Raw genomic sequence first — 15,127 nt, 5'->3', positions numbered from 1 at the left:
GATTATGTTCCTAGTTCTGATACTTCAATACCCAAAATTCGGGTCACTACGGAGCATCACGTCCAGATCTTTCTCTCTTATGATTAGCAATCAATGACCTCATACTACGCTCGTTGACTAGCTCCTACTCTGAACAGCGCTCTATCAAGGGAAGGCTGCTATTATCGCCACTCTCTCCACGGAGGATTTTTGGACTGTGTCATTTGCTTTCGGTACAATCGAGAGTTCACACCTCCACTCGCTTCCTTCTCTCTTTTCTTCATCTATTAACCTGTCTGTAAGTCTGTTGCTTAGCGTCTGTCTTACGCGTTGCATGGGTATGAGCGTGATTTCCAAGTTTTGCGTTTCAGATCATTACAACAGATATTATCTGGGTGGAGGCTATTTATTAAAATCTGTCTCTTTAATGAACGAAAACGCTCCTGCCCTCATGTTTGACAAGGGGGCTTCTACCAACCTGTATGACCTTTCCACTTATAAACCAAATTGGAGTTTGGTTATAATTGCTCCGAGGCAGTAAACTGGCGCATCTCTTCAGGCTGAACTCTTAATGAGATCAGGTGAAACATTCCCCAATTGCCCTAGGCGTAATCTTAACCTCAGATGTATCACATGAGGTTTCTGCAGCTGGACTTACCTAACCTTACTGGTCTCCATCTTGTTGGGTTTTCCAAGTACTAGGCTTTCCGTTCCAGCATAACCTCAGGACTCCTGTCATAATTTACTTTTTACCGTGATACATGTACAAGCTTAAGGGAGACCATAAACTCATTCCATCATACCACCGATATTGCAAGCATAATGCGGAGGGAATTCGGGAGCAATTCGGTGGCAAACTTTAGGTTAATACAGCTTTGAGCTTCGTGATGATTATATTTCTGGGATCTTCTAGATACAACCGGGATGTTGGAGGTGGCCCAAGGAGATCTGAATTTATTATTTACTCCCGAGGCTGTAAGAGGTAACTAGGATACCGGGCTTGCCCAAGCCACTGACTATAGAAGCTGTTGAAGGTCTACAGATGACGATGGAAGGAATCCAATATCTGAGGAGTCTTTGGCGCCATATTTCAATTGCTAGAGGATGGCATACTCTCAAACATCTTCGGGTATGCAAGTCTAGATATTTGAAAGAATCAGGCGTTAACTAGTTATAGGAATATGACCTGTAAGAGTTATGCCTGTCAGTGGCTGAGTTCAGTTCGTACATGTCTAGATGGGCAATTGACACTGAACTGGGTTCCCAAGGGGATTTTTATTTGTTCTCTAACAGTGAAAGTGACTGGACAGAGCCCTAGCTTACGCGATAGTAAAGACGGTCTACTACTAGTATCGGGGACACTAACGCGCGATTCTAGATGTCGGACGATTTGCTCCTTGTAGGCCCACGTCTTTGGTTGACAAGATAAGCAGGTTTTCGGGACCAAAGTTCCCTCCAGTTGGTTTAGATGGACATTACAATTGTACGTAGGAGCTTGTCTAATAGGACAATGCTCAGAAAGGTTGATCGACGGCTCTTTTCATTTGGTTACTCAACCCGACCTAATTTATTGCATAGGTGAAGTCCTACTCAGCCTTCATGCAGATTTCAATACTGTATTGTTCTTGATAGTATTACATTACTGTTACGGACCCGCGCCTAGTGGGCTCTAAATTAGAGTTTCAACTTGGTGTTTGATCTGAGCTGACTCAGCCGCTCTTCGGGCCGCAGATAAAACGATTTAATCCCACCTTGCCTTACCTTCTTCCTTTTCAATCTCACCATCACCTTTGTCCTGCACGAAGGACTGAAGCTATCTTTTTCTATCTTTTTGGCAAGACCCCCACGGGCCTGAGAGAGGCCCGTCCGCGCTATACAATCATGTCCACCGCAGTGTCTTCCACCGCGGCATGCTATAGGCTTGCAGCATTCTTCTACTTCCAGCCGCAGCAACAGTAGTCACGATTCCCTTCAAAACCACCTTCACCCCGCAGACCTCTATTTGCAATCTTACGATTCGCTGTACCACACCAATCCTCATTCCTACTCTCCGCAGTCGTCCCTAGAATCACAATTCAACCCATCCGGTGATGAGTTCACTGGCCTCGAATCCTGGGACACTTGGGCTACGCTCGATGCCGGTTATTATCAGCCATCGATAGCCAGTTCGACTTCTCTCTATCCGACACCTGTTATAGATTCACTGCCTACTCCTGTCAATAATGATCTCACTTCGATCCTGGAACTTCATGACTCTCAAGAATTCCTCCAATCCCTTGATGCCGGTCTAACATGTCCTGAAGGTTCGTCCAAGATTTTTTGGATTGCACTATATTATGTATCTAACCAACCTCAGATTACTGCCCTGAGCCCGCCACCACTTTGCCGCCTCCACCTGCAACCATGACATCGTCTCCCAGCTCATCGTCTCCTTCCAGCGACTCTCTCCCTACTCCATCAGTTTCTGGCCCTGCAAAATCCACAAGCGCCTCTCGCATTGAGAAGCGCCAGCAGAACACACTGGCTGCTCGCCGATATCGACAAAGGCGAGTGGATCAGTTGAAGAGTTTGGAAGAGGAGCTGCGCAAGGTGAAAGAGGAGCGTGATGCACTAAAGATGCGCGTCTCTAAGTTGGAAGGTGAAACGGAAGCCCTAAGATGTCTTGTCGGGCGGGAAAAGAAATAGTGACATATTGCTCCATGTTCTATATCTCTGGATATGTAGATCAGTGACATTATAATTGAGAGGAATCTTGCCGTCATAGTTCGTCCATTTAGTGACCCCGTAAGAAATAATACCTGTAAGGATTACATAGTAAGCAAATTAGATAATCCAAGCGTTGCAACGCAAAAGTATGAGAAAATTGTAAGTGGGGCTCTGACGATGTCGACAGATAAATTTAATCCTTCATGCGTCGGATATAGAATCTTTCAGAGATGGACTTCTCTTCATACCCGTAAAAGTGTGGAGTGCAAACTAGGGGGTATCAAAGTGGATTCAAACTGACCCTGTCAATCAAGGTTCCATGGATCGCCCCGAGGGGTAACAAATACCATACTCAGTATGTGTATGACATTTCAGTACCGTACGTGATATCAGTGATAGTACACTTGGCATCAACGTCTTAACCCATCTTGCCAATAAATCGGATTCTAATTAAGATAACTCGTTTTTCTGGTGTATTTTATTTCGGCCTCTACTTCAGAAAAGCCATACACCTTTTTATACTAGAAAGTCACTATCATATCATGTATATATGATGCTCCTTGTATCGACACTGTATGCAACTTGCATACAGTATGATTACAGCCGCCATCATTCGCTAGTAATAATGAGCGAGAATGACTCATGAGGACGGGCTCCGATTGGACAATCAGACCCATACTCAGGGTCGATTGTACACAAGTCCGCAAACATCTGATGACCTGATTTTACAGAGGGATGGAAGATGTTTGCCAAGGGATAAGTCCAATATGAAGTTATTGATGGGTTACTAATATTCACAAGATGAACGAATGTGTCATGCCATGTGATATCATCCCGACATTCTGCCAAGTTCACTTTCTCGGGCTATTGTATGTGACTTGATCGAGAAAGCGAATGGAGGGCCTCGCCGACTCGTTGATGCTTGAGTTTGGCTTGTAAAAGCCCATCAAGCTGCAAACTAAATAATGTGCATGCATATCATTCACTGATATGAAGGTCGATTGTCCATCGACGCCAACCTGCATTTGTCGACTGGCAAGTCAAAGTATACAATGGACTTATCGCTTTATTCATAATCAAAACTGTCTAAACGAGGTCACTCCATATTTGGTCTTTACGATCCCGCTTTACAGAGCTATGCGTCACAGCATAATCATCCAGGAAACTTTGTAGGACAAGGTCTTTCAATACTAATATCCTTCACCATAGGGTCTCTTTGACGTCTACCGAAACTTTTTGACATCGGGCTATGGCCGACCGGACCGTCCCATCTTCCCGAATAGCTCGTGCAATACAACCAAGTCAGTGACAAGGAATCCTTCCCCTCGTCGAGGGGAATTTGAAACTCTTTTTGAAAACTTATGTTACACTTTGTGTCTCCAACGACCCCAATGGTTTGATTTACAGGCTGTACAACAAAGAGCAATATCCAACCTCAGACATCCCGATGATGAGCGGGTCGGAATTCCGCCGTCTTGAGTGGCCGAAGCAGCCGAGAGAAGGAGATCGACATTTAACCTTTCCCCGCATTTTAGCATCTCATGATGTCGTCCGCCGTTTGCTTAATGCACTCATTGGTCGGAACACTGCCCTCCGTTGCCCTTATAGATGATATTCAGACTGGGACGGAGCACTGTCGTGCGATCAACCTCACTCACCCCTCGGAGGTCGACCGAAAACAATCGAGAGAACCGATGGTATATAGAGCGTTGTTGTGTCTACCGCACTACTTCATTATGTGACACTATACAATGCGCTGAACCGCAGAAATGGAATCAACAGTTATAGACCACCCCCCTGGAGGGGGTTTTGCCCTCATCTACCAGAATCCCTATTTACTGGGCGTCGCTTCGGTGAGCGCATACAAGTATAGCTATTTGCAAAGGCGACTGACCGTGATATCGGCTGTAGTTCTCAACTCTGGGAGGTCTCCTCTTCGGATATGATCAGGGCGTGGTGTCGGGGGTCATCACAATGGAGTCCTTTGGAGCTCGATTTCCTCGAATATACACCGACAGTGGCTTCAAAGGATGGTTTGTGTCGACACTACTCCTCGGTATGCGTTCTCAATCTCGGCTCTTGATTCCGAACAGAGAATAGCTTACATAGGATAGCTGCATGGTTCGGATCCCTAATCAACGGCCCAATCGCCGATCGACTGGGCCGGAAACTGTCCATGAATGTCGCCGTCGTCATCTTCGTGATAGGATCAGCTATTCAATGCGGCGCCGTGAACATCCCAATGCTCTTCGTCGGTACGTGGCATGCACGCATAGAGCCTTCAGTAATACTGAAACCAGCACAGGGCGTGCAATTGCCGGTCTAGCCGTTGGTCAACTAACCATGATCGTGCCGCTCTACATCTCAGAGGTATAGCACCTCAACCCACACCGCAAAATATCCCAAAGTCTCACCCCATCCAGGTCTCCATCCCCGAAATCCGTGGGGGGCTTGTCGTCCTCCAACAACGTAAGCCCCACCCCCTCAACACAAACTACCAGCATATTAACAACCCCGAAAACAGTCTCAATAACAATCGGCATCCTAATCAGCTACTGGATCGACTACGGCACAAATTACATAGGCGGCACACGCTGCGCCCCCAACACCCCCTACACAGGCCCCACAAAGACCACAGCCACCTTCAATCCCTACACAGACGTCCCCCCCGGCGGCTGCACAGGACAATCCGAAGCCTCCTGGCGCCTCCCATTCGCTCTCCAAATCCTCCCAGCCCTCATCCTAGGCCTCGGCATAATCTTCTTCCCCGACTCCCCCCGCTGGCTGGCAATGAAAGAACGCGATGACGAAGCCCTAACAGCGCTCTCCAAGCTCCGTCGCCAGGCCAGAGACAGTCCCGCACTGGTAAACGAGTTCCTCGAGATCAAGGCGTCAATTATGCTAGAGAACACCTTCGCCCGGGACCATTTCCCGGACTTGTCTGGCTTCCGGCTCCATGCTGCGCAGTATGTGTCGTTCTTGACGACGTGGGCGCGGTTCAAGAGGTTGGCTATCGGGTGCTGTGTGATGTTTTTTCAGCAGTTTATGGGGTGTAATGCCATGATTTATTACGCCCCAACGATCTTTGCGCAGTTGGGTCTCGATGGGAATACTGTATGTGATGTTTATGCTCTTGGTTTTGGTGTTGACTTGGCTGGGCTCTTTCTGACATGACTAGACTTCTCTTCTTGCGACGGGGGTGTACGGCATCGTTAATTGCCTCAGTACTCTTCCGGCGCTTTTCTTGATTGATAAGATCGGTCGTCGGATTCTACTCATGTCTGGTGCTGTCGGGACTTGTATCTCACTGGTGATTGTGGGTGCGCTTATTGGGGCGTATGGATCCGATTTGGTCAAACATAAATCCGCTGGGTGGGCAGGTATTGCCTTCATTTATATTTACGATATCAACTTTTCCTACTCTTTTGGTTGGTTTACCCTTACATGTTTCCTTTGGTGTTGTGAAAGAGTCAATTGCTGACTAGGTACAATATAGCTCCCATTGGATGGGTCCTGCCCTCAGAGATCTTCAACCTTTCTATTCGCTCTAAGGCCATTTCAATCACAACGTCGGCGACTTGGATGTGCAATTTGTGCGTTGATTTAATCTTCTTCGGGAATTCCGTGTTGATCGTTGGCTGACATCGCATGCTAGTATCATCGGATTGATCACCCCCGATATGCTCGAGTCAATCACGTGGGGTACATATATCTTCTTTGCGGCATTCTGTCTCCTTGCGTTGGCATTCACTTTCTTCTGTATTCCGGAGACTCGTGGAAAGGTTCGTGGCCCATGGTTTTTATAACTGAACACCAATATCTGTCCTGTACTAACGGAAGCCCATTATCAGACATTGGAGGATATGGATCTTATCTTCGGGGACACAGCAGCCCACGAAGAGAAACAACGTATTGTTCAGATTGAGGCCGAGCTCCGTGGTACGCAGGGGCCCAATAAGGACACCTTAGTGAAGCCCTCTGTACAACAGGAAGAGTACGTTTGAGGCCCTCACCCTCAACAAGTGCCTCGCACAGAACGGTGCACGCTTTCAACATTGTTTGTCCGGGATCGGTAAACACCACGATTATGTCGCTATAGTAATCGTGGAAGAATTTTACCTATTTATATACGATACAATCGTTCCCCAGGGTACTGTCTACGGTCCTGGTGACCACCGTATCGTAACCGTCGCTCATTCAAGGAAACTCGGCCTGTGGTGTGTAATTGACCCAATCAGAAAAGTCCATCCCGCCTAAGTTCAGTTCCTGGTCGACATCCGGAAACATAGCACCGAAGGCCGGGTCGTTAAACAGCTGGTCAGGAAACTGCATCAAAATAGGCGGCTGACCTGGTGGCCTATCAGCAGTAGCACTGGTGTATGCAGGCGAGCAAAGCCGATTAATGACTTGCAGACAACGAGCTGCAAGCCGGTTACTACTCAGTGAGGGATGCAATAAGAGGTTTTTAGTAGCTTCGATGTCCTGAAGCCAAGCTGGGGCATCTGTGCTGGTAGGGTCTGTCATAAGCAAGATGATAGGGATGACACCAGCTTGAAACAAGAAGTAGAGCATATACCATGCTCCTATTCTCGTGCAGAGATAGTTGCTCATGAAATCGCTGATTGAGGAGATGGTCAACCGCGCATTTCGAAGACACAGCATTCTACATTCGGCTTCAAGAGGATCTTCCGGTTCATTAGATGAACTAGGTGTCCATCGCCTTGAAGCCCAGCGAAGGAGGATTGGTCTATACAGAAGAACCCGGAGGTTCCAGTGTCGCCACATAAGCCGGTTTCGAACCAAAGCAAAAGGATCGGATTCCGATGTAAAGCTTGGCTGCTTGAAATAATCGGGAAGACCGTTGTACCATTCCTCCAACGGTTTTTGGAGACTTCGTGTCTCTTCAGGGGTAAGAGGCGGCGTGGAGATGAGGCGCTGGTAGACGCTGTTTGTGAGCAGATGGAATCTAGCCTGAGCGATCATTCCGGAGTAAATAGTTGGACCGTTGACTTCTGGGGGCAGTGTTGTCGTTGACGCGGTCAGGGCCTATTTGTCATTGTTAGAAAATGTTCATGCATAGGTCGCAAGAACCCTTACATCATCCTGGATATTGAGAACAGGCTTTGCGTCCATGACACTCTCCTCGGGAAGAAGAATTGGTCGACCGAACGTCTTCGCAGCACCGCTATCAAAGATAAAGACTCCCCACCACAATCTTCTCCTCATCTCTTTCTGAAGAAGACTTATTTTCCAGCCTGGGAATTCCTTGTGGAGACCAAGACTCATAGCCATTCTAACGGCCAAGCCTAGAAAGTTCCACCCAGTATTCGGCTTGTTTCTCTTCTGCGCGTAGTTACTCAAAAGCAGCAATGCCTGAACGAGAGTAAGGTTGCCGGTTTCGAATACTGACACTCGTTGCAAGTGACCTCTGGCTTCCTGGTAGAAAGTAATATCCAGGTCTGAGTTATCGTCTCCAACACTCCACGCCCCCAATGCTAGAATGGTGTTCAAGAGTATTTGCCACGCCTGCCCATGTCGGCGAGTTGCTTGTTCATAGAATTGAGCTCTGAAGGTGGCCTCATGCACAAAAGGATAGCTCCGGTGGTAGTTCAAGAAGAATGCATCTATAAAGGCTTGTTCAATCACACCAGATGGCGCGGTGTTCAGAAGCTGAGACTTCAAAGGTACTCCTTCCGGGCCAGCGTTTGGTTTTGCTGATCCTACCGGAAAGTTCAAGTCAAATCCGTGCTTCAATAGAGCTCGAAGCGGCACAACACTTGAAGATGCCCCTGCAAGGAAAGTCAGTAAGCAATATAACATAGAACAATGTCAACGGATACCAACCGAAATATCCTGTACCCTCCGGCTTGATAGATAGAGCTGCCATGCCATCCGTCAAATCGCCGACGGTGATTTTGTTTTCAGTCCAATCGAATCCATCAGCCTGTTGCGGAAGGGCTTCCGGAGCAGGTTCCGTCCTGTCGGCTTCAGTTTTAGCAGGAGTGGAATGTCTCGAAGAGGATTTAGACGATGGAGTTGGTTTTGGGCCTTCATGGTCGTGCATAAGTGATCGAACCGTTGCGTCCAGATCACCGCCTGGGAAGAGTCTACCTAGAGCTGTTTCAAAAGCTTGTAGACGGTCTTCCACGTAGGTTAGGTGTCTGAAATGGGGCGTCAGCAAGCAGGACACGCGTCGAGCAAAGGGGGCACATACTGTCGCGTTAGGGGGCTCCGAGTAATTTTCGGACTATATTTGCATTCCTTGTTCAGCTGCCTACATTGCGCACAAGTTGGCTTCTCCTTGGAGCACTGGATTCAGCATTAGTTTCGACTCCATGAATTGGTCCCTCCGTGTGGGAGGCATGTTCTAACCTTGGACTTGCGCAAGCGGCATTCGTCACACTGCACAATGGCCATATTAGCGATTTCATTCTCTTCTTGCACATCGAGGATACTTACAGCATAGGAGTGAGAATCTCGCGTACTGGTCATCTTTATCGATAAGAGTCTGCTTTCCAATATCGGAAGTCTTGTGTACGCTGACAGTTACACAAAACGGGTGTCATCTGCAAGAAACCGTTAGTTATCAGCTATTATACTATATCCGGAGGTATATGTCCAAAAATAAATTGATAGCGTTGGATGATGTAAGGATTTGGCTTGCCATTTTGGGTGTCTGGTTAGAGTCGATTGCAATTTACAAAACTTTAATGTGTTCAGAAGGGAACATAGCAAGATTGACAAGCATTCTGGAGAATCGATATACGAAACAATCTAGGAGCAAAGCAGGGCTATGACGTTGATGGTGGTGGGGTATCCATGAGGGTCGGACATAAAAAAAAAATAAGAGAGGGCAGAACACAGGGACAGACATGAGAGGACATGGGCTCAACTCACGACAGGCATGGAAAGGAATCAATTGTTCATGTCCCTGGGACTGAACTGGAGAGAAGTCAGCGACAGATGTAAACCCCCGAACCCATATACAAGAAGAGAGGAGGGCAATATCTGGCTGATCGGATGAATGCTTCCGCATTGAAGGAATTCACGATGCTGATTGACGCTCCGGGCGATGTGGGGGAAGGCACCAGTCAGGTGACGTGCCCGCCGGGTTGCCTCCCGGAATTTCAGGAACCAACTCCGGAGACTCGAACAGGATTTCTCGAATCTTATGCAGATATTACTTCAAAGTTATATACTCGGGATAGCTATTAAGATGATGGCATCCAGAGTGCGTAAAAATTTGTATAGGAAATGCCCATGAATGCCCATCGCTTCTCTTTTTGAGCTTAAGCTACAACTATATATACTACAGGTACGATAAATACTGGTTCATATGTTTGATGGACCACGTCATGCCCCATATTTCCTCCCCCAATGATGATACAAGTATCCACCTGCCTGAAAACTCTTTTCTTAAAAAATGATGTGATATTTAGGCAAGCACGGATATCGACCGCCTAATCTAGTATGTGAGTCTGTTGGGTATATATGCTTTGAGATCATACATTAAAAGAAAGGCTCCAAGATGTCCAATAAACCTATAATTGACTGGTATACTATAAAAGCTGTAAAATAAGCAAGTATAACAGCATATTCTACTTATATCCGGCGAGAAGTGGGAAGCAAAAGGCAAAGAATGTTGTGGACAAGATGTATATACCTCAGGTATCGTTGATCCGTGATATAAAAGTCTTGGCGTAGCGGAAAGAAGGTCAACCAATCATACAATCAGTTCGGACTTTTCTCTGATACAACGTCATATTTTCAAATCACCACGGAAATCGTACAAAAACAGTCGAAGGTCATTGCTGCGACCGATCCGCTTCTTCGTTTTTACGCCAGAATAAGCCCGCGACCCCTTGCGCCAACGGGACGATCTCTCGACCATGCCCACTCAACCACCCCTCCCACCCCTCCTTGCGCCCTATGTATCACCTCTGCCGCAATCGTCTCTCACAGTCCTATCCTCTGTACTAGGCGCAACGGGGAATTGGCTAGTGTTGCGCTTCCTCTACGCGGCGCTGGGTGCGCCTTCAAATTCTGAAACCGCGTTTGGGCTGAATGGAAGCGATGGGGTGAAGAATAGAAAAGTCGTGCTCGTGAGTTTTCTGCGGGGCTGGGAATTTTGGAGATCCGAAGCGAAAAGACTGGTGAGTTTCTACCCCTCCATGTATATCATTTATTGCAGTTTTCAAGTTTGAAATCTGCAGGCTTTATTGGATGCTTTGAACTTCCTCAAGATAAAAAATTTAATTTCTCAGTACCCGGTCATGAATATTGACAATGTACTAGGGCTTGGACCTTGCACGCCTTACAGACAAGCGCCAATTTGCATTTGTCGATGGGCTATCTGAACTATTCTACAGTCCTACACCCGCCACAGTAGCCCCTCAACCATCATTCCCTAGTACTGCTGCTCCTCGAACAGTCATCCCCGTACGATCCCAGCCGAGCCCTGTACCGGCGCGAACCCCGCACCCTGTCCCGCGGCCGGGCAATACCAGTACAAACCCAGCTTCAAGGGAAATCGGACCAGTCAAACGACTGCACCTATCGGGGAATGGCATCGCAGCTCTCGACAACCTCGAAAGAGACATCGCTACAGTGATCAAACAATTGAAGGCTCCTACACCCGGCGAGGCAGAGGAACCCGAGGTTCTGTTGATCGTCGATCAACCAGATTTGCTGCTTGCAGCTACAGGTCCGAGCAGAGGTATTGGGGCTACGGAGATGGGAGACTGGGTTATGGGATTACAACAGGTACGTGCTAGTCACTGGAGGAGCCACCGTCAGGATGCATGAAGATCCCTGCTAACTAAGCCAGCAGAACGCCCATGCAACGGTCTTGGCACTTTCCTCCGATTCACCGTTGATACATAATGCATCTGCCTCGGCTCTCCAGCCGGCAACACCGCTGGAAACCGAGCATGCAGCGTTCGCTATAGGGTCGGCCCACAGGGCCCAAATGGTCATGCAGCTCCGTAACCTGGAGACCGGTGCCGCTAGGGATGTAAGCGGTGTGTTAAGGGTCAGCAAAGGAGGTGCCTGGGGACAAAACGAGGTGGGTGCGGAGGGCAGCTGGGAGGAGAGAGAAGTATTATACTTCATGCAGAGGGATGGAGGCGTCAGCGTGTTTGGTAGGGGGGAATAGACTGCATAGAAAGTGTCCATATATCAAATACTGGCGTTAAGGCGCATGGAGATAGCAAGGGCCCTGCAACATGACATTGCCGCAATCTCATGGCCCAACTTAACTGATCCGGCTGAAACCGGTCTATAGAGCAGCAGAAAAGCTCTTACGCTGCGGAAAGTGCGTGAACGCGGGTAGACAGATCACATTGGATATTATCTCAATATTGTATCTGCCCGGACATGGGATATTCGCCAGCCATAAACAAGAAAGGAAATTCATGCATGCTTTCCCTTTTGATACTCCCTTTCGAAGACCCCAAGAAATTTTCCGTCTTTCATTTGTCGTCGTTATTCTAGGATAAACATGCTATGACGGCAAAGGAAAGACCATCCCAACACCAACTCCAGGGGAAAGCGTCTTTTTTCGCCTTGCATTGAAACTCGGCTACTTCAAATGCCAGGCCTTATCATACCAGCCCTCTCCAGCCTCCGAGAACGAAAACGCGACGTCGGGATTGATTTACTGGCTCTCGGGGCCACGAGCGCCCTTGGGGGTGCCGGTCTGGAAGCCGTTCTTGAAGCGACGGTGAACCTCCTTGAGGTGCCTCATGCGGCCGGTACCGGTGGTCTTGCGGCGCTTGGCCTTCTCGCTCCAGTTGACTGTTCCAAGAAAATTCGTAAGCCTCACACTCCTCACAATCACATCACATCTCCCAGTAGATCCACGGTCGGCCATGCAAAGGGACAGGACTTAAGGTATAACCCGGGGATTCGTACACTTGCGAGTCTTAGCGGAGGGGTAACCGCAGTTGGCACATGTCGACTTCTGGACGTGGAAAGAGCGGCGGCCTGAATTTTCCAAACGCAAATCCCAATCGGTTAGCTCATCTGAACACCAGCATTCCTCCCGAATTTCCTAGCTGTATCCCCTATAGAGATCGGCAAATCTTGTCGGGCAACAACTCGGAGTGATGAAATACTGACCACAACGCCTGCAGAGAGTGTGAGTCTTGTTGTGGCGCTTGCCAAAGCTGGAGGTACCCTTCGCTGTAATCGGTGTCAGTCTGCAAAGTCCTGTCGGCGTCGAAGCAAATGTTGCTGGTCGGCTAGGATATCGAGATTGTACGTACTCATCTTGAATTATGGAACTGCAGAGCAACACGATAAATGTCAGCAAAAATTGTCCGTCACGAAATCCTGCGCTCCGAAATCATATGGGGGCTAGTGACCTACCTGGCGATTCCGCTGAAGGGCTGGTTGTCGTTGTCGTCGTCGCTAGGCGTATCGGAAGTTGCGCGCTGAGATCTGGGGCGCCTGCCGCTTAGCGAGTGTGTGTCACCAGGGCTTGTGCCCTGGTCCCGTGATTCCGTATCCTCCAAAGGGAACCATCAATCACATGATGTACAATCATCTCCACCCAAGTAGTTGAACTAAGCCTGACATGGTATTAGCGTCGATTTAAGGTATCCTTCCGGGATACCTTGAGTATAGCTAGAGTAGGGATGGACTTTTCAGATAACAGGACAGTATGCTTGAATCTCACATGGTATTTACAAATATTCTTTTTTCCTATTTCCCACCCTATTCTTCCTGATGCCTTTAAAAATAGCCACGTAAGGTAACGAATTATATTATACACTGTTTACTCCGTACAGGGTATTTCATCAAAAGCGCCCCGCGCCCCATATTGAACTGCTGTAAATGACTAAGTAGAATTGATGAAGACTGGGAGGGAGCCATATAGTTTATTGTCCCAGGGTGTCGTTCCCTATGAACCTAGCCATAGGATCATCTGCCGCGAGACGACTTTTCTTATACGATTCTAACTCCTCCTCGGTGATACCAGATTGTACTTCCATCAACGTCCTCTTTTTCGACCTGGTGCTGGAATCCTCTGTTCTTTTGTCGTCAATGCTCTGCTCTTCGTTCGGACGTTCTGTTGCATCTTCAGTTTCTGCTTCAGGCTGTTCGCCTGCCCCACCGTCGGCATCTAGCATCAGCATCTTATCTGCTTCTTCGAATGCCCTCTTCCCATCTTCGCCGGTGCAGTAACTGTTCTTCACCGTGGAGTAACAGCAAGCGTATCCCCATTCAAAGTTGTGCCACCAGCTTCCCCATACGGAAGTGTGGTTGTTGGTGAGGATATCCTCCGGGTACTTTGATTTGGCGGCTTTCTTCGGCGCGCCCTTAATCGCCCCGGTCTCGTCATACTCAACGAACCTCTCGTTTTCAACGACCATGGTATCTCGTAGTGGTGTCGGAGTCAGATGCTCTTCACCGCCATATTTATCTAAAAGTGCTTTACGCTGGGCCTGACGTTTAGCTTCAGTATCTGCCTGTTCTTTCTTCCGCAGGATCTCCCCAGACGTCGGATTTGCTTGCAGGTGAATCTTCTGCCGACCGCTTTCCTGAGCTTCCCAGGCATATTTTTGGGCTTTCTCAAACTCCGCCGCATCGCCGGAAGCGCGAACGAAATTCTCCTCAGCAACAAGAGCTGCGGCCTGGTCTTCCTGAGCGCCCATATCCACCATCCGTCGCGTCTTTGGATCATATTTCGCCGAGTCAAGATCAAGATTGAGCAAGTATTTCGCAGTGTCTTCTCGGATACGTAGATTGCGAGTAGCCGTGCTTTGCTGTCTTCCCATATCGGATTCTTCAGCATACCGTGCCTCCTCTTCCGCACCTCCTTCCTCAGCTTCACCATCTCTAATCTTTTTTTGCCCCGTTATCCGTTTAAGCTTTTCAAGCTCTTCGTACTCTTCTACCACCTGGCGATATTCGCTGGCATCGTAGCCGTTCCATCGATCTCTTTTGGCATCCCATCCCATATCAACGTTCTGCACCACCTCGTCGGCCTGAATATCTTTACCAGTCCACTTCGCACCCTGCTTCCGAGGCCGACTAAGGCACTCCTTTGTTTTGTGGGTCATCGCGCCACAGTTCTCACATGCGCCTTTCCGATACTTGGTCGCAGCTGGACCGGCACGCTTGCCGCGCTCATACCACTTCGACTGCTCTGTGGTCTGCTTCTGCAGACGTTGATGCTCCAGGTAATCATTTGTGGAATCGTCATCTATATAAAACGGCTTCTTTGAGATGAAAGACGGAATATATTCATTGCGCTCCTTCGACGCCACATCGGCGGGTTTTCGCGATGACATTGTGACGGTGTGCCTGGAAAGATGTAATGGACCGGGGGTACTATAGAATTGTCTGTATTGCGATTGTAACCGTGAAGCGAGGGTGAACCTGTTCGGCGGCCTGCACTTTGCCGCGCGAGAACAAGACTGTTGCTTGAGTTTGGAAG

At 48.3% G+C, this 15,127-nt stretch overlaps 6 protein-coding genes across 6 annotated transcripts; 3 read left to right on the top strand and 3 right to left on the bottom strand.

Moving 5' to 3' along the window:
- Nucleotides 1–1,860: 1,860 nt before the first annotated feature.
- ABOM_004760 (bZIP transcription factor) lies at nt 1,861–2,664 on the top strand (the record flags this gene model as incomplete). The annotated part of the gene is made up of 3 exons (XM_022531889.1): nt 1,861–1,874; nt 1,930–2,282; nt 2,336–2,664. 3 exons carry the CDS (start codon nt 1,861–1,863, stop codon nt 2,662–2,664), a joined length of 696 nt encoding a protein of 231 aa, XP_022390131.1.
- A 1,790-nt stretch (nt 2,665–4,454) lies between these two features.
- Nucleotides 4,455–6,689, top strand: ABOM_004759 (sugar porter family MFS transporter; the record flags this gene model as incomplete). Its single annotated transcript, XM_022531888.1, has 10 exons — nt 4,455–4,538; nt 4,597–4,741; nt 4,800–4,940; nt 4,991–5,055; nt 5,109–5,154; nt 5,210–5,799; nt 5,864–6,113; nt 6,182–6,278; nt 6,341–6,467; nt 6,537–6,689. 10 exons carry the CDS (start codon nt 4,455–4,457, stop codon nt 6,687–6,689), a joined length of 1,698 nt encoding a protein of 565 aa, XP_022390066.1.
- A 193-nt stretch (nt 6,690–6,882) lies between these two features.
- On the bottom strand, nt 6,883–9,177 carry ABOM_004758 (putative C6 transcription factor (Gal4); the record flags this gene model as incomplete). Its single annotated transcript, XM_022531887.1, has 5 exons — nt 6,883–7,731; nt 7,783–8,474; nt 8,530–8,846; nt 8,900–8,994; nt 9,058–9,177. 5 exons carry the CDS (start codon nt 9,175–9,177, stop codon nt 6,883–6,885), a joined length of 2,073 nt encoding a protein of 690 aa, XP_022390067.1.
- A 1,397-nt stretch (nt 9,178–10,574) lies between these two features.
- On the top strand, nt 10,575–12,673 carry ABOM_004757 (uncharacterized protein; the record flags this gene model as incomplete). The annotated part of the gene is made up of 4 exons (XM_022531886.1): nt 10,575–10,838; nt 10,981–11,448; nt 11,513–11,825; nt 12,282–12,673. 4 exons carry the CDS (start codon nt 10,575–10,577, stop codon nt 12,671–12,673), a joined length of 1,437 nt encoding a protein of 478 aa, XP_022390063.1.
- On the bottom strand, nt 12,341–12,954 carry ABOM_004756 (60S ribosomal protein eL37; the record flags this gene model as incomplete). Its single annotated transcript, XM_022531885.1, has 4 exons — nt 12,341–12,480; nt 12,598–12,708; nt 12,805–12,867; nt 12,951–12,954. The coding sequence occupies 4 exons, from the start codon at nt 12,952–12,954 to the stop codon at nt 12,341–12,343; spliced, it is 318 nt and encodes a 105-aa protein (XP_022390064.1).
- A 611-nt stretch (nt 12,955–13,565) lies between these two features.
- Nucleotides 13,566–14,981, bottom strand: slu7 (mRNA splicing protein SLU7; the record flags this gene model as incomplete). The annotated part of the gene is made up of 1 exon (XM_022531884.1): nt 13,566–14,981. The coding sequence occupies one exon, from the start codon at nt 14,979–14,981 to the stop codon at nt 13,566–13,568; it is 1,416 nt and encodes a 471-aa protein (XP_022390065.1).
- Nucleotides 14,982–15,127: the final 146 nt, after the last annotated feature.

The sequence above is a fragment of the Aspergillus bombycis genome (genome assembly GCF_001792695.1).
Source record: "Aspergillus bombycis strain NRRL26010 chromosome Unknown contig00032, whole genome shotgun sequence".
In the NCBI taxonomy this organism is placed as follows: domain Eukaryota; kingdom Fungi; phylum Ascomycota; class Eurotiomycetes; order Eurotiales; family Aspergillaceae; genus Aspergillus; species Aspergillus bombycis.
This window is presented reverse-complemented; position numbering and strand designations above follow the sequence as displayed.